Below are 24,563 nucleotides of genomic sequence, written 5' to 3' on the forward strand. Positions count from 1 at the left end.
TTCCAGAGAGTGGGACTGGACTTCGTGTCTGCCTGGAGGGGTTGCCAACCAGGTTCCTGAGCAGTTTCATTGTGTGGTGGGTGCGGCAACGCGCTGTACCAGTGCATGCTCCCCAACCTTACCTGACTATGCATTACCAGCCATTGGTTTGAATCACTTTAGTCAGAAGCGATTTTTTTGTGATAAACAGATCCAGACTCATTTTACTTCCAGGCTTCAGAGCACTTCCAATTAGTGTTTTAATTTGAAAAACGCAACCTAGTTGTTGCGAACTTAGAAGAAAATGTATAGTTTCCTTTGAAAAAGTAATTTTATAAAGCTGAGAAAAAAAAAAGTTCTAGCTTAATTCTTTTGACACAATTATTATAAAGGCAGGAATCGCCAAAAGGCAGAAACAAGGAAAAACAACCAGGAAAAGTAAAGCCTAAAAAGAGCAGGCAGAAGCGTCATTAAAAGTAGGGAAAGGCTGAAATACCAACAACAGTCAGAGAGTCGATCGTCAAAGCCGAAAAACTAAACCAGAATTCTACCCCAAAAGGATGAATGGCAAACAATTAAATAATATGAAAAAGTTCTCAGAAGTGCCTTTTAGCTTCCACTAACACTAAATCAAAAGCGTGACTAATTATAGAAAGATTTAACACTCGTGGTTTTATTGTTTTTTCAAAGGCACAGATTCTCTTCCCGTAGACCGGCAGTTTAATGTTTAATCTCCGTCACTAGTTCTGTTCCCCTATTCTTACACTTACCAGCCAGGAGGGATACACACTTCACAGTTGCAATACATTTGCACCATGGACTAAGGTCCTCCACCCTACTGTCAGTAGTTGATTGTGAAAATGTTTTTAGAAATGGTAGTTTAACATACGAGGTTCATTTTCTACTGGTGGACAAGTTAATATGGGAAATGCCTAAATTGTTCAGCTCAGTTTGAATGTACAGTATGTCCCGGTTTTAATTTATTCAGCACAGATAACCTCGAATACCAAGCAATAAAACCGGGGCTCTAGAAGTGGATCACTCACATGGCGTCCCTACCGGGATTTGCAGACATGTCAATCCGTCCTCTGACTGCTCATCTGCCCCCCCAAGAGTGTTACACTCCAGAATACTGTAGGAAAAGCCAAGAGTCACCACAAGGGCTGCTCCTGCCAAGCTTTTCTCTCTCAGATAGCCACCTCTGCAAAGGGGCTACACAATCTGACAGAAGCCAAGAACTTGCAGGAAAACCTTTTGTTGTCAGGTCATGGCGAGCAGCACTCAAACCACTACTTCTGAAAGAACTTACCATGAACAAACACAGCTTTACATTCCCACTCATCAGTTATTGCGAAGTGTCCCGAAATAATCACGTAAAATCCAATGAAGCAATACCCAGACTTTTACTCTTATAATTACTTTTATTTTATTTGCAGAAAACCCAGGCATTAATGTTAGACATACAACCTGAATGATTTAAAGCAGAGACACACAGCAAAAGTCATATCAGGTGGCCGCTTTAGCGTTTATAGTCTGTTATCTGCTTCAGCTGTGATGTTAGTGGGCGTTGGGATGATAGACAGCAAACAGTTGTCTCCTCTCTTCTAGCCGATGATGATGACGCCTCTCTCTTAGTGCCTTCTTTTTAAAATACTTTTTTTTAGTGTCTTGCCCGACTGCCTTATGCAAGATATTGCATCAGGCTAAAGTTTGGGACAACCGGTAAGTTCCCTGGTCTAGTTGATTAAGTTACTTTTGGCTAGACACAAGAGACACATTCATTTTAATGTCCCAAGCCTTCATATCACATTCTTATAAGCATACATATACTGATTACTTTATCTAAACTTGAACATACAGATGACACTCCAACAATTTTCACTTACATTCTCTTTGTTTATACCCCAGAATTTTATCTACTTCCAAAATTCAACACTCTGGTAAGGTACCTTATGGATGTTAATGTACAAAAGAGCTCACTGACACATGCTGGCTATTTCAGTTACAGAACATTTTGATTACAGAACATCATATGAGCTCTACAGAGTTTAAGAGTCATTATCTACAAAATTGTAAAATAAAAACACTAAAATAAAGCACACAAATGATACATTACAAGTTGTATTTAGCATGATATAAAAGCGCAATTCATTACAACTGGGTGAATTTGGGATTATGTATTGGAGTTTGACAAAGCAGATAGGAGCAAAGATTAATGATCTGCAAGTTTGTCTAGTGATTAGGATTTAGTGAAAGATCTCCTGTCTTCCCAGTTATGAACTTCAGCCTGACTTTTTGATTTCTGTTTTGTATCCATCTCCTGCTCCTTTCCTTATTAAACTCTCTCTTCCAGTACATGTTGTTGCTTGGAATCAAGGAGTCTAATATACTGTATTTGCAGCTGAAAACTCAATCCTATTCTATCATTCATTGACCGAGTAGCAGCTCTCCAGAGCTTGAATTGGATAACCCAACTGTAGACAGTAGAACAGGGGAATCAGACTCATTTCATGGAGAGTCCCAATTGTTGTCAAACACACGTTCTTAATCTGAACTAAATGTAATGGAAAATGTCATGTAATTAGCGGACTCGCTCAGGCTTTCATACTGTCATTTCAGAAAAGCTGACTGGTGTCGTTCTACCTTCTGATAAAATAGTAAATGGATTCAGCTCTTTGCTTTCTTCCTTCTGAAAACATCACTTAAATGGTTTCTTTATGATGATAAGACATGAGTACTGTACATATTAAACTACTGCTGGAAGAACTCATCTTTCCAAGAGAGAATCCAAAGACATTCACCCTTACAAGCCCAGAAAACTGGCTGGACTACTTTATGAAGTAATAATGGGGTTTAATAAGCAATATTAACTAAAATATTTAAGACAGCAACATCAAGAGATGTCATGTTAGACAGATTCAGATACCCACACACCGAAGATTTTTTTCTTACTTGAACAGCTTGACACATGCATGAGACAGGAAAAAAAATAAACCCCTCATTTACTTTGGCTTAAATTCCTGGCCTTTTCACGATTTTCCCTTCCTACATTAACACCTGACTTAAGTGTTTTCGATTAAAATGATTTGCTTCCTTTTTTTCTTAGCAGGTAAGAAAAATAAAATGAAGCAATAGATTGCAATGATCACCTTTCTGAATTTCATATAGTACTAATGTTTTTCCACGAATAACTTAAGACACTCAAATAAAAATCAAATGTTTCAGAAACAGTGTGTCACAATGGTCAGTGCTGCTTTTCTACAGCTCTAGAGCCCCCTAGCTCGGACACTGTCTGTGCAAAGTTTACACTTTGTTCTTTGTAATTGTTAAAAGATGGCTCAGAATTGGTTGGTATGAATATGTTATGAGCTGGCACCCTGCCCGGGGTTTGTTACCTGTCTTGCGCCCTGTGTTGGCTGGGATTGGCTCCAGCAGACCCCCTGTGACCCTGTAGTTAGGATATAGCGGGTTGGATAATGGATGGATGGATGGAATGTGTTATGATTTACATTTTGAACCTGATACTTTCAGGAGTGGTCATAGCTTCTTGATTGCTATGCTATCAAAAGATCCCTTAACATCAAAAATAATTTCCAATTAAGGAACTTGTTGGAATGAAGGGCACCTCCTAGTATCTAAAATTTGAGGTTATGGCACCTGTGTCACAACATCTGACAACAAACATGCAGTAAGGTAATCATCAAATTATGATCGAGATGCTCTTGACGCACACTATAACTTATGTCTCTGGTTCAGAGCCATCCTTTACTTTATTTGACAAGTAAGGATCTTGATAAATGGATGCTGCATGTTTATTCACAGTCTCAATATTTCTAGCAGGGTTGTGGCCATTCATGAATTGATTTGGGAATGCATGATAAATCCAGTTCCTGGAATTGGAATTACAACTACATGCAACTGAAATGAATAGGAATTGGAATGTCTGAAAACAGAATTGAATTCAAATAAATTCCATGAAATACCACTTTCTAAGATAATTTGACTTGATTTGCAAAATAGTCTACAATACATTATGAATCAACATAGAAAAGTAATACAAGAGTAATGTATATTTTATACATTTGTGGCATGCGGCTGGGGGTGGCACCCAGCCAGGACGCCCAGGAAGACAGGAGGAGGGCTCATGCCTCCTCCAGACCATGAGGGGGCGACCGCCCTGGTTCCTTTGGGGGCCACGGGTGCAGGGCTTGGAAGCCCAACCCTGTAGGGGCCCGTGGTCTCCTCCAGGGGGCGCCCCCATGCCTGAAGGACCCGGAACCCCAACACTTCCGCCACACCAGGAAGTGCTGGGGGGGGAAGAAGGCTGGGAACACCCGGAGGGCTTCCGGGAACACAGCCGGCACTTACGCCACACAGGGGAGTGTCGGGGATCACCTGGAGCCCATCCGGGTACTTATAAAAGGGGCCGCCTCCCTGCAAAGGAGGACTGGAGTCGGGTGAGGAGTGGACGAAGTTTGGAGGCAGGAGAGAGGAGGCAGAGAGTGAAAGAGGCCTGGACTTTGGGGGAGTCTGGTGTTTGAGGCACTGGGTTGTGCACATATGGACATTGTAAATATGCAAAATAAACGTGTGGTGGACTGTACAATGGTGTCCGTGTGTCTGTGTCTGGGCAGCTTTTCACACATTATGCATGTGAATTTCACAAATCACTGAATAAAAATTAAAATATGAAATTTGCCTAATTTGCATGTGCCACTCTGCACATTAATGTTCTTAACAACGTTTTCTTAAATTAGATTAAAACCATGTTTCCCAGACTACAATGCAAGGTGAAGGTCCATAACCTACAAGTATAAATGAGAGCAAATTAGGGCCCATGGGGAAAGTGCGAGATTGGAGATTTTCTACGTGTTTGTTTGAAAGATTTTTATTGGCTTTGGATTGCTGTTTGTGTGTGATCTTCAACTGTTTTGAGGGTCTGGTTTGTGTATGAAGTCCGGATTACATCGGTGGAGAAATACAAAACATTAAAGACATTCCAACAAAGGTGGTCCTTTCACTCCCTTCATCAAAAGTAGAAACTACAAAGGATTACTCTTCACCACCAAAGAAAATAAAACTTTTTGCACTAATAGACACCAACATCCCATCCACATCTACAGAGTTACCAGCATCAGAGGTGGTATCAAGTTAGCTAAGCCTACCCGGCCATACTGAGGAGTCCAATCCTTTTCTATACTGGAAGGACAAACAGAAAGGGATCCCGCGTTTGGCTCAATTTGCATGCAAGTATCTCGCTACTCCTGCCTCATCTGCTCCTGTGGAATGTGCGTTCACTATTGCTGGCAAGATACTTAGGTCTGAAGGTTGCAATCTTAATGATGCCAAATTTCAGGAAATAAAGATTTGTCACAATAAACAGTAAATATACGAGTATGTGAATGAAACATATGAATGAACAGGACACATTATTTTGTGGTCTGAGACATATCATGTGGTAGCATTTATCACATTGAACTGGTAATCATATACTGCTATTATCTATTTTCAGATGGTTATGGCCAGTGTCACTCATCATTTATGAATCATTAATGTACAGTTCGCGGTTTTATTTACTTCAGTTTCATCAACTATCTTTCTTACATTACTTGGTATTTGCAAAGCATTATAAATGAAATTCACATGTATGTCCCTACATATAATCTCAAATAAATGCTCAGGAAGAGCAATGGAATGGAATTCGGCAGAGATAATTCTGAGCCAATTCCAAGTCTGCTTCCTGTAGTTGTTGAATTCCAATTTCTCATTTGAATTGGAATTGTTGAGTTCACTCTTGAATTGACTCCAACCCTGATATCTAGAGTGTATTTTTACATTAATATATTGAAAAAGGCATTTCAGATTGTGTAGGAGGTGCAACCTAGAACACTCACCAACAGATGTCTTTAAAATGTGTTTAGAAAAAGGAAGCAGCATGGAGTAAAAATATCTGACACGAAAGAGGACAAGAGCTCTCCACACAGAAGTAAACTGGACACTGGAGTGCATTGATCCCCATCACATCACAACCACCTTGGTACAGAGTGGTCTCTAAATATATGAAGGAAAACAACTTCAACAGCCTCTCATTAAATGCCACTCACCATGGTGGTTGTATTTTCGTTTTCAGGTATTCCACAAATCAACAGTTGCATTTACTTTTTACAGAACAACAAGAATAAATCTCCCAACATAAGAACACACAGAATATTCTGTACATATTTGTTGATCTCTTCTTCTGGTTACATTCTTCCATGCTACAGCTCTGACTCAAATGCCTTCTCTAACACTCTCTTGGCATCTCTCGCTAGCTCTTCTAAACAGTTATGTAGCATGTAGTATGTGGTAGCAAAGGAGATGCCACCTGCAGCAAAGCTGCCTATTATTGGTATTGTGCTCACAAAGTACTCAAACATCATCAGACCTCCAACTGCACCACTGGTGAGCAGCTTAATGACCACATCCGTGGAGATCTCTTTGGCCAGAGGTGACTGGATGACAGACTTCAGGTCCTCTACGGGTTTATCGAATCGAATGGCCAGACTATTCAAAGACTCGTCATCCAGACCAAATGTAAAATAGTACTTCTTTAGCTCACTCACAAGGATTGTAACATCACAAGCAACTGACAAACCTGGAATGGGAACAGTAGCCACTGCGCAAGACAGGGTAGCAAACTGCCAGATTCTGGAATGTAGTTCTTTCTTCTTTCTTTGACAAATTTGCAAAGAGATGTTTGGAAGGGCCTGCAGAAAAACAAACCTTTTGTGTTCAGGGAGTTCCCTCTCAAGTGTCTCCTCTAAAAGAGGAAAGTCATAGAGACACAGATCAAAGCCTGATATCAAGAAGATCTGTGGACATTTCTTCTCCAGAGGCTGTAGGCATTCTGTGCAATCCTGTCTAACCTCCATTAAGATCTTTTTCTCATTAAATGTTGATTTTCTTCGTATCTTAGAAGCATGCAGGTCAGCATCAATCTTGGAACGTACAAAGTAAAAATGTTTTCCCATTTTCTCAATTTCTTGAGCCAACATTAAATGGTTCTGTTTAAAACGATCTGAAGCAATTATAATGAAGAAATCATACTGTGCAAAATTTACTTGTTCAAGGTATTCATCGGCTTTAAAGTTCATCGTTCCTATCCCAGGAAGATCCCACAATCTTACATTTGGATATTTGGGATAGGAGTACATGGTGGGCTCTTTTGTAGTTTCTGTTACACCCGTCTTAGCAGCATTTTCATCTTCATCACACAGACCCCTGATGGAGTTAACAAAAGTAGACTTTCCTGAACCCGATTCTCCAGTCACAGCTATGTTCAGCTCCACACTGTCCAGTTCATCAAGACGGGACTGAATTCGTACTGCTGCAGCTGTTAACCCACCTGACTCAAACTCTTCCTGTATTGCATTAATTTCTTCATTTTCAATTATTTCGAAAGGTTCGTCACCCATGACTGCCTAATGAACAAGATGGGATTACGTTAATCTGATATCCTATACAATTTTCTAAAAATTATAAATATCAATTCTATTTTAATAGATTTAACCCCCATTGTTCTCAAGGTTTAAAGGGATCATGAAATGTATGCTCCGGGCTTCAGCTGAGTCCCCTTGGATTATGTTTCCTGATGACATTGTGATCTGTAGCAAGAGTTGCGAGCAGGTTGAGGAGACTCCGGAGTGGTGAAGATATGCTCTAGAGAGGAGAGCAATGAAATAAAAACGTATCTTTTAATTAAAAACCTAACAGTCTTTTCTCCACTCCATGTTAAGCCGCTTTAGTCATATCCAGCAGCCAGCCATCTCTTTCTCCAGCGGACTTAATGAAAAGCCGACTTTTCTCGTTAGCGATGTCACTGATTTTGCTATGAAGCTGCGGCAGGTCATCTCGACTGCTCGAATTTGCGTAACCCAAACTTTCAATTGGGCTTCAACTGCCAAATTCGCGTGCTTCCGTTTCTTTACATTTAAATAACATGAAAGTAGTGAGAAGTCAAGCAAAATGCCACCTTTTACTGGCTAACGTGAAAGCTTGCACATTGTAATCTTTCTAGTTAGCCAATAAAAGGTGGCATTTTGCTTTACTTCTCACTAAATTCATAATGGCTAACACGAAACATGAAGGTAAATGATTAGACGAACAATGGCGAACGGGGCAAATAACGCTTTGGCGAAATTCGCTGATCAAAACTAGTAAGAATATGTGTTAACCTTCGTGACACTCTGGAGTTTCCCGTATAAAAATGCTATTTAAGTAACGGTAGTAACTCAATAAAGTCGTTTCGAGCTTCGGGTGCGGTGGTTTTGCCAACTCCGGTTTTCTCGTTCAATACAATTGTGTTTACTTCAGTCGGGGGCCAGAGCGGTGACGAGTCGGTACTAGCTCCAGCCGTTTGAAATTAACTAAGTGTGTTAGAGTATGTATTAATGGCAGACCACCACGAACAATAAATACATTCATTAATTACCTTAAATAGCGACTGTTTCGGTCGCAGACGGAAGCAAATCAATACACTGAAGCTCAGAGCGAGTTCCGAAAACTTGTACAGTGTTTTACATATGCACAACGTAATAATAATAATTAGGAGTGTATGTGAGTAACCGTTATTTCAAAGGAGCTCAAAATGTACAGTAATCTGGGCTGTTACAAAAAAGACAAATTCAACAGCCTTCCTGTTATTGAAATGTACGTATCTGCCGGCAGTATCACATTTATAAGCTCTTCAGAGACCGTTTACGAGTTTTAATTCGAATACATGGTTCTGACAGCTACAACTACAATCATTAGGGCTTCGTCGCTTAACGAATAAATTTTGTTTCTTTGCAACAGTATTTATTACTCACAATTGAAATGACTCTCCAGTGATTTCTTTTTTATTATTTTCCCAGAAGTATTTTTAAACGTTGCCTCGCCCGCTTACGACCTGCTTCCAGCTCGACAGTAAGGTTCGGTTGCCTTCTCCTACGCTTTTAAGCGGCTACTCGAGCGCCGCCCTCTAAGCACTTTTCTCCATGCCCGACCACGCCCCCTCTGCTCTTTCCCCGCCCCATCCCGCGGCGAGCACGTCTCTTTCTCTGCAAAAGTGGGATTCAAGAGATATACAAGACCATCAGATCTGTTATCGAACAAGCTTCAAGGAAGTTCGAGTCCTGATGAGAAGAAGTATATTAAGACGGCGTTGGGCACAAGAAAGGGAGACAGCCCTGTAGGTGACTGATGCCTGACAACTCTCACGTGTATAAGAGGGAATATGGAAGTGCCTGGGAAAACATTTCAGGGTTTGGTCCCCCCACGTAGATATGCAGTCTCCAGAATACAGGAAGGGAAGGCTTGAGGATCAGGTGTGGGGAGGACAGGGGTTTTGGAGGAGTCTCCCCTCTCCACAATTTTGGCCACTTTAAGCATTATTTATTATTTCCTAAATTGCCATTGTGAGGCTGCTAATTGTGACAAAGCCTATGATCACTGGAAGCACTGGTTCAATCGATTATCCCTGGAGATCTTCAGGTAAACACGTCTTGCTAAAGTACCTTATGTGACCCTGAAATGGATTGAGCAGGTATGGTATTGGATACTATATGTGTAACCTGGAATGCTTTATTATATATTTGATCTGTACCCCGGTGATAGACAAACTCAAGACAAGCTCACAGAATCCAAATCAGAGTCACAGACGTCTGTAACGTATTACCAAATACACTTGGGACACAGCAGAAACCAACCCTTGGATGGGGCACCAGAACATATCTGGGTATTTTTGATTAAAAGAAAAGCCATAAAATCACATATCCATGTATCCATCCATTGTCTGGCCCTGACTAATACAGTCTCTGGCCTCAGGCTGTGGCACTTCTTCCAGCACTACTGGATACAACAAGGCAGGGACCAGCCTTGAATGTGAAGCCACTTCATTCTGTGGCAGGGCACAATATTGTCACACATTGACATTTACAGATTAAGAGGAAAAAAAATCAGGATAACTTACAATTCTTATTTTAAAAAGCAAATAAAAGTGATATGGTGGTGCAGTGGTAGTGCTGCTGCCTCACAGTAAGGAGACCAGGGTTTGTGTCCCGGGTTCTCCTTGTGTGGAGTTTACATGTTCTCCCTGTGTCTAAGGGGGTTTCCTCACCCTGCAATGGACTAGACCCTGTCCAGAGTTTGTTCCTGCCCAATGCCTTCTGGGATAGGCTCCAGTAACCCCCACAACCCTTTTCAGGAAACAATGAGTTAGAAAATGAAATGAAATGAAATAAAGCTGAATATACTGTTGGGAAATTTTATTTATTGCTGGGATGGGCACCAGCAGCCCTATAACCCTGCCCTGGGTAAGAAAATTTGAAGAAGGGATGAATGGGACGTTTTGCATTTGTCTAATAAAAGAAGATGTTACAAATGAAAAGCTTAGCATACTGAAAGTAAACCCAATCAAGAGCAGAACCTGGCTGTAACAAAAGTCTGCTGCCATTGAGGTCCTCCATTTTTGGGGACTCCTTGAGCAAAGGCACCGGACTGTGAATCACAAGGCTGCCAGGTCAATATTCATCTATGCCAGCGGTTCTCAAACTGTGGGGCACGCCCCCTTAGTAACAAAAAAGGGGGCATGAAGATGTGAAAAAAAGAAAACAAGAATCGAAAATATGAAAATACATCTATTGAAACCAAAACAAATTAACTTAAACTACATTCTGATACTAAAAAAATAAATATAGAGTTAGATAAATGTCGATAAAAGTTAAGTAGGTATAATAAAATATGCATCTACGATATATCATTAATTAAAAAAGAACAAATTGGTATTAGTGGTCTCCTTTCAAAAAAACATTAGGGGGGGGGCGCGATTAAAACTGTTATGAAAACTCGGGTCGCAAATACTTAAAGGTTGGGAAATGCTGATCTATGCTGTATGATGAATGTTTACTCCTTAAAAATAGATGGAAATAATTTTACTGTAGCACTGTACTTCACAGGGCGGCATGGTGGCGCAATGGTAGCACTGCTGCCTCGCAGTAAGGAGACCTGGGTTCACTTCCCGGGTTCTCCTAGTGGAGTTTGCATGTTCTCTCCGTGTCTGCGTGGGATTCCTCCCACAGTCCAAAGACATGCAGGTTAGGTGCATTGGCTGTCCTCAATTGGCACTAATGTGTGCTTGGTGGGTGTGTGTGTGTGTGCCCTGCGGTGGGCTGGCGCCATGCCCAGGATTTGTTCCTGCCCTGTGCTGGCTGGGATTGGCTCCAGCAGACCCCCATGACCCTGTGTTAGAATATAGCGGGTTGGAGAATGACTGACTAACTGACTATATTTCACATGGTGCTCAAGGTTGAAATATGCTACTTGAAACAAAGGTTGTATATAACATGGCGTGGAGGAACAAAGCATGATTTAATTTAATAGAGCCAGAATGTCAGGAGAACAATGTATGTTAAATATTGGCTAAGGAATGGTAGAAAACGCACCGTTTAATGTTGACTGAGGGTGGTTGACATTCACAGCAGCACAACTGAGCAAAAATAAACAGGACTTCAGACCTCGTTATTTAAGGCTGACTGTAAATATGTGTCTTTGATTACCATAACGTGAGTTTTCTGTTAATCATCATGTAAGAAGCATGGATATCATTACTCTAAGGACATAAGCTTACTTTTTTATCGTGAGATTAGTATAGTAAATAATCTTGATCCTAATCATTATTAGGGCGGCACGGTGGCGCAGTGGGTAGCGCTGCTGCCTCGCAGTTGGGAGATCTGGGGACCTGGGTTCGCTTCCCGGGTCCTCCCTGCGTGGAGTTTGCATGTTCTCCCCGTGTCTGCGTGGGTTTCCTCCGGGCACTCCGGTTTCCTCCCACAGTCCAAAGACATGCAGGTTAGGTGGATTGGCGATTCTAAATTGGCCCTAGTGTGTGCTTGGTGTGTGGGTGTGTTTGTGTGTGTCCTGCGGTGGGTTGGCACCCTGCCCTGGATTGTTTCCTGCCTTGTGCCCTGTGTTGGCTGGGATTGGCTCCGGCAGACCCCCGTGACCCTGTGTTCGGATTCAGCGGGTTGGAAAATGGATGGATGGATAATCATTATTAATAATAATTCTTTGCAGTTACATAGAACCAAGGTTATTATAGTTTTGCCTTTTTATATTAGTTTTTATTTCTATATTTTTTCTGACCTTACTTGGAAATTCAGTTTAATTTTAGTTTTCCTTCATCGTGTATTTTTAGTTTTAGTTTAGTTTTTATTTTACAAAGACATTTGTAAAACCAAATTATGACAAAATTGGCCCAGTGTGAGTAAGTGAGTGTCCCCTGCGACAGCGTGACAGCCCCTCCATTGTTGTTTTCTGTCTGCTACTTAAGGCTGCCAGGATGGGTTCTGTCATCTTGTGACAATGTCTTGGAATAAAAAGATCTGTAAAAATATGAATGAGGAATTGAATGAATTCTAACCAAGAGACAGACTGTAGAGTACAAGAGATCTCATGATGGTCGAGTATTTGTCAGTCAGTCATTTTCTAAACTGCTTATTCCTGAAGAGGGTCACAAGGGGGTGCTGTAGTCTATCCCAGCTGGCACTGGGCACAAGGCAGGAACAAACCTTGGGCAGGGCACCAGTCCATTTCAGGGCAAACACACACACACAACCCCAACCACACACTCTGGCCAATTTAGCATTGCCAATCCACCTAACCTGCATGTCTTTGGACTGTGGTAGAAAACCGGAGTAGCCACACGCAGAGACAGGTAGGACACCCTGGTCTCCTTACTGTGAGGCAGAAAAACTACCACTGGACCACCATGCTGCCCCCTGGGTATTTGAATTACTTTTATGTCATTTTTGACACAATGCTTAGTGCAGCTACTTCCTATGGGATTGAATTCCACTTCCAGTCATTTTTGTAGGTGTAAACTCATGTTTTTCTTCTGGGTACTCTGGTTTTATTCTCAAGTTTCTAAGGATGTGATTGTTCAATGCACTAGCAGTTCTAGTGTATATTGAGTCTCTGTGATTGTACATGTGGGTGTATTTATGAATGTATGGCCATATAACTGTAAAGTTACAACATGCTTTTGTCTTTAGCCATCTAGATTAGTGTTTGTCAACCAATGGGTTGGGTGGCGTCTGCCAGTGCTGGGTCACAAGTTGCTGTTGTTTGTAATGGTAGTGGGTCTCACAGTGGGTCATGGTGGGTTGCCACTCTGACAATAGCATTTCATCCCCACTCCCCCACAATAATCATGCTCAATTAACCAGGAGGGACTACAACTCTCCACTCAACCAACCATTTGGGGGGGGGGGGGGGGGGGGGGGGAGGCAAAACACTTACACTTACAAGGAAACTTCAAAATCGATCTAAAAAACATAATTAAATAAAAAAGTACAAAACCTAACAAAGTAAAAATGTAACCCCCATCCAAGAAAAAGAGAAGAGAGTCAAGAGTATAAAAACATAAAAAATAAAAAATAAAAGAGAAAACATCCTTTTCCTCCTATGTGAATGCTTATTCTATTTTTTTAATTATAAATAAGTCTTGCCATGTTTTAAAAAAAAAATGTTTGGACAGATCCTTTAAGCTAGAACTAGACTTTTTTCCAATATAAAATAGTAATATAGAATGTCAGCAACCCACTGAGTTATAAAAGGTGGGTTGGGATTCTTCTGGTTAAGCAGGATAAGTCTACATGCTAGTAGTGTGGTACAGAAGAATGATTTTTTTGTGTGTGTTTTTAAATATTTTTGAGAGTGTTATATTAATGAAATGTACCTAAAGGCCAGTAGCACAAGAAGCGTATTCCACCCTAATACTAAAGCAGTGTAGTTTCCCTCTTCAGTCTTATTATTAATAAGCTCAAATTCTCCACACAAATTTGGTGGTAAAATCAAAAAAATCAAAAGTAAAAATCAGGTACCTACTTTGACATCTTATAATAACTACTGTTATACTTCATAAAAAGCTTTCAGCTCTTTGATAGCCTCGGGATCAGAAACATAAGCACGAAACTTGAGGAGACAAATTTAATGGAGTCAGGAAAGAAGGATCAGGGCACAGGGATAAGGCCGTCTCTGTGGCACTTTTGAAAAACCCATTTTTACATTCAGCATCCCCTGGCAGTAAACAGCAACACAAAAAAAGAGTAGAAATGGTGCCACATTCTGCATTTTCATCAGCAAAAAGTTAGCAGCAATGGCACAAATGATTTTAACTATTTCAGAAATATCAGAAGGTCTGAAAACATTGTTTTAGATAAAGCATATTTCCTCCACCATAGTAAGCATGATTTCATTCAGCGACTTTAATTCAAACTACTACAGCATTTCCAATTAGATTGAAGCTATCCTGCAGCCTGCATGCCAAGCCCCATTTAGTTCTAAACTTTGACAGAGGAGCTACACAGTGTACCAAAATACAACAACAAAAATATACATCAATTACTTATCTTTAATTACCTTGCTAGTAATATGCATTGCCCATTAACTACCTATTTAGATTGAGTTTTTTTAACTGAAACGAGTACAATGGCTCGTTTTTACATCTTGTCTATTTATTACCAGCCATTGGTTGGCATCATTTTAGTTGGAAGGGATTTTTGTGCTAAACAGATCCAGACATACTCTACTTGTAGAGTTTTCTACCACAGAACACTTCAAATAGGTGTTTTAGTTTAGTTGCTAATTTGAAAAATGCCACCCTCACTAGTTGCTGCGAACTTAGAAGAAAATAGGTGTAGTTTCCTTTGAAAAAGTAGTTTTATACTTCTAACTTCATTCTTTTACCATAATTGTTATCCATCCATCCATTATCCAACCCGCTATATCCTAACTACAGGGTCACAGGGGTATGCTGGAGCCATTCCCAGCCAACACAGGGCGCAAGGCAGGTAACAAACCCCGGGCAGGGCGCCAGCCCTCCACACCACAGTTGTTATGAAAGCAGGAATTGCCAAGTAGCAGAAGCAGGAAAAAACAACCAGGGAAGGGAAAAGCTAAAAAAAGGAGTAGGCAGAAGTGTAATCAAAAACAGGAAAAGGCTGTAATACCAACAGCAGTCAGAGAGTCGACCTTCGAAGCTGAAAAACAAAACCAGAATTGCACTCAGAAAGCATACACAACAAACAATGTAATGACACTAAAAGACTTCTCAGACGTGCCTTTTAGCTCCCACTAACACTAAATGAAGAGGTTGACAGATTTAACACACGCCGTTTTATTGTGAAAAAGCTTTGGGGCAATCTCTCCGTAAATCAAACTCTTTTTCAATGGCACAGATTCTGTTCCCGTAGACCAGCAGTATAATGTTTAATCTCTGTCACTAGTTCTGTTCCCCTATTCTTACATTTACCAGTTGGTAGAGATACACGGGTCACAGTTGCAATACATCTGCACCAAGGACTATGGTGCTCCACCTTACTGCCAGTAGATCCTTTAGACTTCACCCTGGTATGACTGTCACTGTGGCTTCTCTTTTGGGAGCGTCCTCCCTCACCCTTCATTGATAGCAAAGTGTGACCACATGACCTTTCACCCAGAAGCAGGGGGTTGTAGTAAAGCATAAGCTGTGTTTGTGATTTGGGGTAACAGTTCTTCTTAGTAAACACACACACAGCCAAGAACTAAAGCAGCATCCCTAAAACTCTGGACTTACAATGCCTCAGAGTCCTTGACCTTTTCACTCATTTTATTAATTTCACTAATTATCACAATATTCAGCAATTCTTATTTGAATTCATAAACATATACAAACAATATATATTTTGCTTGTAGCATAATAGGCTTTCTTAACGTAGAAAAGGAATAAAGAAGCTTGAAAAAGTCCATAGACTGCAAGTTAAATTATATTTTAAAATGTTACAAGAAAAGATCTGGTCCTTCCTAAGACGTTCTACGCCTTCCTCCTACATGTGGATAAAGGAGCCAATGAGCCTCCATTCTTTTAAAAGGTTTGTGTGATGATGGCAACGGTATGGCAGCACCTGCAACAACAAAAAAAATCATAACGGTGCTGAAATTATGTTATTATGTTATCAATGAAAAATATTAACAGCAGGAAAAAAACAGTCCAAAACAGTCAAGCTACACATAATTTAGATTCTTACTGGCAAACATTCAGAATTACTATAACAATTATACCTCCAAAAAGTGGATATGCTTGCTCTTTTTCCTTAAACATTGATTTCTGTGGGCGGCACAGTGGCGCAGTGGGTAGCGCTGCTGCCTCGCAGTTAGGAGACCTGGGTTTGCTTCCTGGGTCCGCCCTGCGTGGAGTTTGCATGTTCTCCCCGTGTCTGCATGGGTTTCCTCCGGGCGCTCCGGTTTCCTCCCACAGTCCAAAGACATGCAGGTTAGGTGGATTGGCGATTATAAATTGTCCCTAGTGTGTGCTTGGTGTGTGGGTGTGTGTGTGTGTGCCCTGCCCAGGGTTTGCTTCCTGCCTTGTGCCCTGTGTTGGCTGAGATTGGCTCCAGAAGACCCCCGTGACCCTGTAGTTAGAGATATAGCGGGTTGGATAATGGATGGATGGATGGATTGATTTCTGTATTTAGTGTTGTATGGACCGACTTCACAGTATTCCACACTCACGCCTTTTCCTTCACTAAGTGTCTGACTGTCCTTTATCAGTCTCCATTTTACCATTTGATCCACAGTATCTCTTATCTCTGTCATTACAGCAGGAATGAAAACCCACTCAGACTCACATTCTCTGCTGTTATGCTATAAATAAGGAAAAACCAAACACCCTGATCTCAGATCTGGTCAGGTCAGGTTGGGGAGCATGCACTGGTGCACACACGTGTTGCCATACCCACACACATGACGAAACAGCTCAGGATCCTGGTTGGCAACCACCCAGGCAGACATGTGGTCCAGTCCCACCCTCCAGAAATGACCCTCTGTCTTCCGCAGCCAGGTGTTAAGTTGGCATCCCCTTGTCCTGGTCCAGCCACTCGGGTCCTCAACAATGAGGATCCTGTAAACTGGATCACCCTCGGGGAAATCTCGCCACATGGCAGTAGTGCCGTAACTGACGCTCCCTCACAATGTAGGTAATGTGCCTCATTTAGGACTCCATGAGCAACTGCTCATTTGGCACAAAGTCAAACCAGCGGTACCCAAAGATTTTCCGAAGAGAAATGGAAATGATGTTTGTCCTGAGTAAGACGTTAAACTGCATCCGCCCTACAAATGATCCTCGAACTTGCAGGGAAAATTTGGGTGTTGGTAAAAAGACTGGCACTCCAGCCAAAGTAAAAAAAAACTTCACACAGCTCTGAAACGACAGACAGGATTCCTTTCTGCTCTGCTGCAGCCACTCATGGGAAGGCTGCTCGCATTATGAAGGGGATGGGGGAGTCAAAACCATCGGAGAGCCAAAGGGGTCAGGCCTGTTGGGGATCGGAACTGGTGTGGTGCTGAGGCGTCACCCGCTGCACCCTGATTTCAGTGTCTATAACATCGAAATACTCTTAATGCCTTGAAAACAAGTTGTTGCAATTATCTGAAACACCCTGAGCTCTGAATGATATAAATAGTCATTTCTATAATTGAGCTACAGTAGTTACCAGTAAAATGAAACTTAAAGGATCTAATTATTCTTCAAATATGAACATATGTTATTTGGGTGGTATTTAAACAATTTATTAATTAGGTTGTTGTACCTGATCTTCTAGATTTTATAAAATAAATCAAGGAGGATTAAACAAACACAATAACCAGTGACACAGGGATTAGCACTTCTGCCTCAGCCTATTTTTACTACGTTTACACATGCGCCCGTTGTCTGCAAGAGATTTCTCCAGGTATTCCTAATTCTTCAAATTTTCAAAAGATTTATACACATTAGGTAAATTGATATCTGTACATTGGTCCTATAGGTGTAAGTTTGTCTTGTGGTCTTTCCAAGAGAAAATCCAAAGACATTCACCCTTACAAGCCCAGAAAACTGACTGGATTACTTTATGAAGTAATAATGGGGTTTAATAAGCAATATGAACTAACAACATTTAAGATAGCAGTTTCAAAATCTGTTATGCTAGACAGATTCAGATACCCACACGCTCCCTGAAGATTTTTTCTTACTTGAACAGCTTGACACATGCATCAGACTGGAAAAAAATAAACCCCTCATTAAGTTTGGGGTAAATTCCTGGCCTATTCACTGTTTTACCTTCCTTATATTAACACGTGACTGCTAAGTGTTTTCCGATTAAGATTATTTGCTTCCTTTTTTTCTTAGCAAGTAAGAAAAGTAAAATGAAGCAATAGATTGCAATGATGATCTTTCTGAATTTTATCTAATATTTTTCCATGGATAACTTTTAAGACACTCAATTAAACCAAATGTTTCAGAGACAGTGTGTCACAATGGTCAGTGCTGCTTTTCCACAGTTCTGGAGCCCAGGGGTTTATTCATAGCTCAGACATTGTCTGTGTGAAGTTTACACTTTGTTCTGTGGAATTGTTAATTATGTCAAATGATAACTCAGAACTGGCTGGTTATGAGTATGTGTGAAAGTAGTCCGCAATGGGATTGGTTTATGCTTTGAACCTGGTACTGCCTGGAGTGGTCCTGGCTTCTTGCTCGCTATGCTATAAAAAGTTCCCTTTATATAAAAAATTATTTCTAATTATGGAACTTGGTGGAATGAAGGGCGCCTCCTAGTATCTAACATTTGAGGTTATGGCACCTGTGCCACAACATCTGACAACCAGCATGCAGTAAAGTAATCATGAAATTGTGATCGAGAAGCTCATGACTCATACTATAATTTAAGTCTCTGGCTCAGAGCAATCCTTTACTTAATTTGGTAAGTAAGAATCTTGATAAATGCGTGCTGCATGTTTTATTCACAGACTCAATTAATATACTGTATATAGGGGGTATTTTTACATTAATATATTGAAAAAGGCATTTCAGATTGTGTAGGAATTGCAGCCTTATACACTCACCAAAGGGATATCGTTAAATTGTGTTTAGAAAACGGGAGCACCATGGAGTAAAAACATCTGACACAAAAGAAAACAAGAGCCCTTCACACAGAAGATACTCCAATTCAGATGTAAACATGAAGTGGCTGAAGTGCCTCGATCCCCCCCACATCACTATCACCTTGGTACAGAGTGGTCTCCAAATATATGAAGGAAAACAACTTTAACAGCTTCTCATTAAATGCCACTCACCATGGTAGATGCATTTTCAATTTCAGGTGGTCCACAACCAGCAATTACATTTATTTTTACATACCAGCAAGAATAAAACATAAGAAATCACAATATATGCTGTACATACCCCTCGTTCTCTTCTTCTGGTTACATTCTTCCATGCTACAGCTCTGACTCAAATGCCTTCTCTAACACTCTCTTGGCGTCTCTCGCTAGCTCTTCTAAACAGTTATGTAGCATGTAGTATGTGGTAGCAAAGGAGATGCCGCCAGCAGCAAGGCTGCCTATTATTGGTATTGTGCTCACAAGGTATTCAAAAAACATCAGACTTCCGCCTGCAGCCTTGGTAAGCAGCTTAATGACCACATCTGAGGAGATCTCTTTGGCCAGAGGTGACTGGATGACAGACTTCAGGTCCTCTACGGGTTTATCGACTCGAACGGCCAGACTATTCAAAGACTTGTCATCCAGACTAAATGTAAAATAGTACTTATTTAGCTCACTCACAAGGATTGTAACATCGCAAACCACTGACAAACCTGGAATGGGAATAGCAGCCACTGCGCAAGACAGGGTAGCGAGCTTCCATATTTTGGAATGTAGGTCTTTCTTCTTTTTTTGGCAAATTTTCAAAGAGATGTTTGGAAGGGCTTGCAGAAAAACAAACCTTTTGTGTTCGGGGAGTTCCCTCTCAAGTGTCTCCTCTAAAAGAGGAAAGTCATAGAGACACAGATCAAAGCCTGATATCAAGAAGATCTGTGGACATTTCTTCTCCAGAGGCTGTAGGCATTCTGTGCAATCCTGTCTAATCTCCATTAAAATCTTTTTCTCATTAAATGTTGATTTTCTTCGTATCTTAGAAGCATGCAGGTCAGCATCAATCTTGGAACGTACAAAGTAAAAATGTTTTCCCATTTTCTCAATTTCTTGAGCCAACATTAAATGGTTCTGTTTAAAACGATCTGAAGCAATTATAATGAAGAAATCATACTGTGCAAAATTTACTTGTTCAAGGTATTCATCGGCTTTAAAGTTCATTGTTCCTATCCCAGGAAGATCCCACAATCTTACATTTGGATATTTGGGATAGGAGTACATGGTGGGCTCTGTTGTAGTTTCTGTTACACCTGTCTTAGCAGCATTTTCATCTTCATCACACAGACCCCTGATGGAGTTAACAAAAGTAGACTTTCCTGAACCCGATTCTCCAGTCACAGCTATGTTCAGCTCCACACTGTCCAGTTCATCAAGCCGGGACTGAATTCGTGCTGCTGCAGCTGCTAACCCACCTGACTCAAACTCTTCACTTATTGCATTAATTTCCTCCTCTTCTATTATTTCGAAAGGTTCGTCATCCATGACTGCCTAATGAACAAGGTGGGATTAGTTTGATATTAGTTTGATATCTTATACAATTTTCTAAAATTTATAAATATCAATTCTATGCTAATGGAATTAAAGCCCTTAGTTTTCCGAGTTTAAAAGGATCATGCAATGTAAGTTCTGGACTTCAGCTGATATTTCAATTTTTCCTTCCCTCTGTAATTTTGTGATTAGCAAATTTCAGGTCTGTTAAGCAACGTAAACTTAGCAGTTTTTTATTTCTGTTGTTAAAACACTGTATCATTTGGAGAAAATTGCACAGCACGAGTTAGCGGATGTAAATTTGCTATGTCTAATAGTGCATCAAATATCAGTCTTGAGATATGCTACTTATTTATTTTCAAGACAATCCAACTAAGAGACCACTTTCTGTCTTGGTAATAGAATAAAAACAATACATTTTATTTATATAGGCAACTTTCCTGTTGAAACTGCTTCACAAATATTAAAAAGAGCACAACAGGAAAGAACATACAGAGAAAGCCCATTTAAAAATACTTGATGTGAACTAGTATGAAAGCCTTAAACAGTAGACACAAGATAAAAAAATAAGTGCACAAGACACAAAATTCTGGGTTAGCACAAACAAGAGAAAGGGCAAAAATATCATTGAAAGTTAAGTGCGTCCCTGAAAAATGTGTTTTATGCCTTTAAAAGAAATATGTGGATTAGCACATCAAATTGTTTTGGTCAGGTCTTCTGAATTCTTTGACTGAAAGCTCAGTCACCCATAGGTCACAAGCTACTTTGGGATTGCCAGGACTGCCAGCATCAATGGACAGGACTGTTGTGCTGCAGGAGGTTACTGGAGTGTCTGCTGTATGGCCATTCAGAACTTCATAGGTTAGCAACTGGATTTTATGTTCAGTCCTGGAGGTCGCTAGGAGTTAGTGAATGCTAACATTATGTGTGCCCAACGGCTGCAGGCCTGAGTGAGAAGTTGTGCTGAAGGGTTTACTGAACCAGCTGAAGCTGACATAACAGATTCCAATGGGCACCTGCCAGCAGAGAATTAAGGAAGGTGACATGAGTTTGGATGGAAGCATGGACAAGCTTCTCGGTGCCAAAAATGGTTAGGAATGGAAGGAAGGAATCATAAATGGTGCCAAGATTCCAAGCAGAAGTGAAAAGTATAATGGCAAAACACAATTATTCTGTTTTAATTTATATTTGACAAAATTTGTAACAAGCCATTCCAACTTTAAATTAGTCCATGTCTCTTTCTTTTCTTTAGAGTACTAAATAATTTATTTAGGTTGTCCTTTGACTTACCTCAGCTCACAATTTTTTTTCGTCCTTGTATTCCTTTGTGTGTTTGATTTTGGAGTGGATAGTTTTATTATGGGCGGCACGGTGGCGCAGTGGGTAGCGCTGCTGCCTCGCAGTTGGGAGACCTGGGGACCTGGGTTCGCTTCCCGGGTCCTCCCTGCGTGGAGTTTGCATGTTCTCCCCGTGTCTGCGTGGGTTTCCTCCGGGCGCTCCGGTTTCCTCCCACATTCCTAAGACATGCAGGTTAGGTGGATTGGCGATTCTAAATTGGCCCTAGTGTGTGCTTGGTGTGTGGGTGTGTTTGTGTGTGTCCTGCGGTGGGTTGGCACCCTGCCCGGGATTGGTTCCTGCCTTGTGCCCTGTGTTGGCTGGGATTGGCTCCAGCAGACCCCCGTGACCCTGTGTTCGGATTCAGCGGGTTGGAAAATGGATGGATGGATAGTTTTATTATTATTTCTGGAGATTGATTTTAGTGAGGATTTATGCTGGCTTATGCTAAGTACCTGCCCGAAGTGGTGTTATGGTTTTCATTTATTCTTTTCTGCGGTGTTTACATTTCAACAAGAAAGCGTCACCTACGTTTTGGTCAGTAGCAGTTACTGCACCTCTAGTATGGGATGAGGGGACCATTCCTCAGCGCTCTGAACAAGTAGCAGGATATGATGGCGTGTTACTCTAAAGAAATATGTTTTTCTAAAAACGAACTAAAAAGAGAACTTTACATCCTTACGCCAAAGCGCAATTTGCCGTCACTGTTGAACTATTTTAGTCACCTCTGTGTAAGAATATGTGTTAAACTTAGGGACACCATGGAGCTTCATTATTAAGATATATTTAAGTAACGGCAGTAACTGAATAAAGTCGTCTCGCGCTTCGGGTGCGGTGGTTTTGCCAACTCCGGCTTTCTCGATCAGTACAACGATTGTGTGTACTTCACTCGGGGGCCAGAGCGGTGACGAGTCGGTACTGGCTCCATCCTCTTGAAATGAACTAAGCGTGTTAGAGTATGTATTAATGGCAGACCACCACGATTAATAAATACATTAAGTAATTATCTTAATTTGCGATTATTTCGGTCGCAGACTGTGGAAAATCAGTAAACTGAATTTCAGAGCAAGTTCTAATAATGTGTCTTATTATCCATCCATCCATTTTCCAACCCGCTGAATCCGAACACAGGGTCACGGGGTCTGCTGGAGCCAATCCCAGCCAACACAGGGCACAAGGCAGGAACCAATCCCGGGCAGGGTGCCAACCCACCGCAGATTATTATTATTATTATTATTAGTGTACGTGTGAGTTAAAGTGATCTTTATATCAAAGGAACCCAAAACGTACAGTAATCTGGGCTGTTACAAAAAAGCCACCTTCAACAGCCTTCGTGTTATTGAAATGTAGGCCTATGTATCTGCCGACAAAATCACATTTATAAGCTCTTCAGCGAGCTTTTACGACTTTTACTTCGAACACATGGTTCTGACAGCTACAACGACAATCATTAGGACTTCATCGTATAACACATATATTTCAAATATTAAATATATGTTTCTATAGCAATATTTATTACTCACAATTGAAAGGACTCTCCGGTGAGTTCTTTTGTATTATTCTGTTCCCAGAAGTATGTTCAAACTTTGCCTCGCCCGGTTACAAACTGCTTGCTGTTCACGGAGCACTCGATAGTCAGGTGTGCCCGCCTTCACTCACATTTTTAGGCAGCCACTCGAGCACCTCCGACATTGCCGCCCTCTTTGCACTTTTCTTCACACCCAACCCAACTACAGAGCCAGAGCAGCACACGTCACCGTAGGTCTACGCCTGCATTTCTAGAGCAGCTTATAGGACTGACGTTAAGGTCAGGGGATGGTATGGCTAGCGTGTAGGATAAATGGGTAGTGTAAGGGGTTTAGTTAATGTTAGGTGGTCAGTTCTGGAAAGGTTAGGGTTTGGTTTGGTTAGCGTGTTAATCAATTTGATTGGTGACAACCAGAAAACATTTATTAGCAAACTGCTGGTCCTGTCACTTCCACCCTGAAACTGCTGGTATAGACCTGCTGGTGTGGTATGGTGGTATGACCACACCCCATCCTGTGGTGAGCGCCATCTCTTTGCACTGTGTGCCAAATTGTATCACTTAATACAAAACAAGCTTCAGGGAAGTTTGAGTCCAGACAGGACAAAGTATATTAAGGTGGCACCAGACACAAGAAAGGAACAGCCTTGGAGGTGACTGATGCCTGACAACACTCATGTATATAAGTGGGAATGTGGAAATGCCTGGGAAAAGATTCAGGGCTTGGTCCCTCCATGTAGATATGTAACCTCCACGATGCTTGAAGTGAAGGTATAAATACCAGGTGTGGTGGGTCAGGGGGTTTCGAGGAGGACCCCTGTCTCCACAATTTTGGCCCTCTTTAAGCATTAGTTATTACTTCCTAAATTGCCATTGTGAGGCAGATAATTGTGATAAGGCCTATGATTACTGGAAGCAGTGGTTCAGTCGATTATACCTGGAGATCTTCAGATAGATACATCTTGCAAAAGTACCTTATGTGACCCTAAAATGGACTGAGCAGGTATGGTATTGGATACTGTATGTGTACCTTGGAATACTTTTACGCTTGACCTGTAACAAACCCAAGACAAGACAGATACAAGCCCACTGAATTAAAATCAGAGTCACAGAGATCTGTAACTTAATACCAGATAAACTTGGGGCACAGCAGAAACCAACCCTTGGATGGGGCACCAGTATATAACTGGATATTTTTGAGTTTGCATGTCTT

The 24,563-nt window shown here is 41.1% G+C and overlaps 3 protein-coding genes across 4 annotated transcripts in view; all 3 read right to left on the bottom strand.

Moving 5' to 3' along the window:
- The window catches only part of LOC114667224 (interferon-inducible GTPase 5-like), a 50,697-nt gene extending 41,779 nt beyond the window's left edge, over positions 1–8,918 (bottom strand). Inside the window, exon 1 of the mRNA XM_028822436.2 lies at positions 8,826–8,918. The gene's annotated coding sequence lies outside the window, so the exon portion shown is untranslated. The remainder of the gene's footprint in view (positions 1–8,825) is intronic.
- On the bottom strand, positions 1,381–8,918 carry LOC114667221 (interferon-inducible GTPase 5-like). The gene is made up of 2 exons (XM_051920503.1): positions 8,826–8,918; positions 1,381–7,439 (listed from the first exon to the last, which is right to left on the bottom strand). Exon 2 carries the CDS (start codon positions 7,431–7,433, stop codon positions 6,237–6,239), a length of 1,197 nt encoding a protein of 398 aa, XP_051776463.1. The 5' UTR covers positions 7,434–7,439; positions 8,826–8,918; the 3' UTR covers positions 1,381–6,236.
- Positions 1,381–23,470, bottom strand: LOC114667223 (interferon-inducible GTPase 5-like). Of its 2 annotated transcripts, none has more exons than XR_007933751.1 (3): positions 23,349–23,470; positions 18,131–20,490; positions 1,381–3,020 (listed from the first exon to the last, which is right to left on the bottom strand). XR_007933751.1 is itself a non-coding variant. In XM_028822432.2 (3 exons), exon 2 carries the CDS (start codon positions 20,482–20,484, stop codon positions 19,288–19,290), a length of 1,197 nt encoding a protein of 398 aa, XP_028678265.2. In that variant the 5' UTR covers positions 20,485–20,490; positions 23,349–23,470; the 3' UTR covers positions 15,513–15,938; positions 19,253–19,287. The 2 variants fall into 2 exon arrangements, 1 of the variants encoding a protein (XP_028678265.2); XM_028822432.2 differs by lacking the exon at positions 1,381–3,020 and adding an exon at positions 15,513–15,938 and having other exon boundaries at positions 19,253–20,490.
- Between the last annotated feature and the right edge of the window lie 1,093 nt (positions 23,471–24,563).

Source organism: Erpetoichthys calabaricus, chromosome 17 (assembly GCF_900747795.2).
Source record: "Erpetoichthys calabaricus chromosome 17, fErpCal1.3, whole genome shotgun sequence".
Lineage (NCBI taxonomy): Eukaryota > Metazoa > Chordata > Cladistia > Polypteriformes > Polypteridae > Erpetoichthys > Erpetoichthys calabaricus.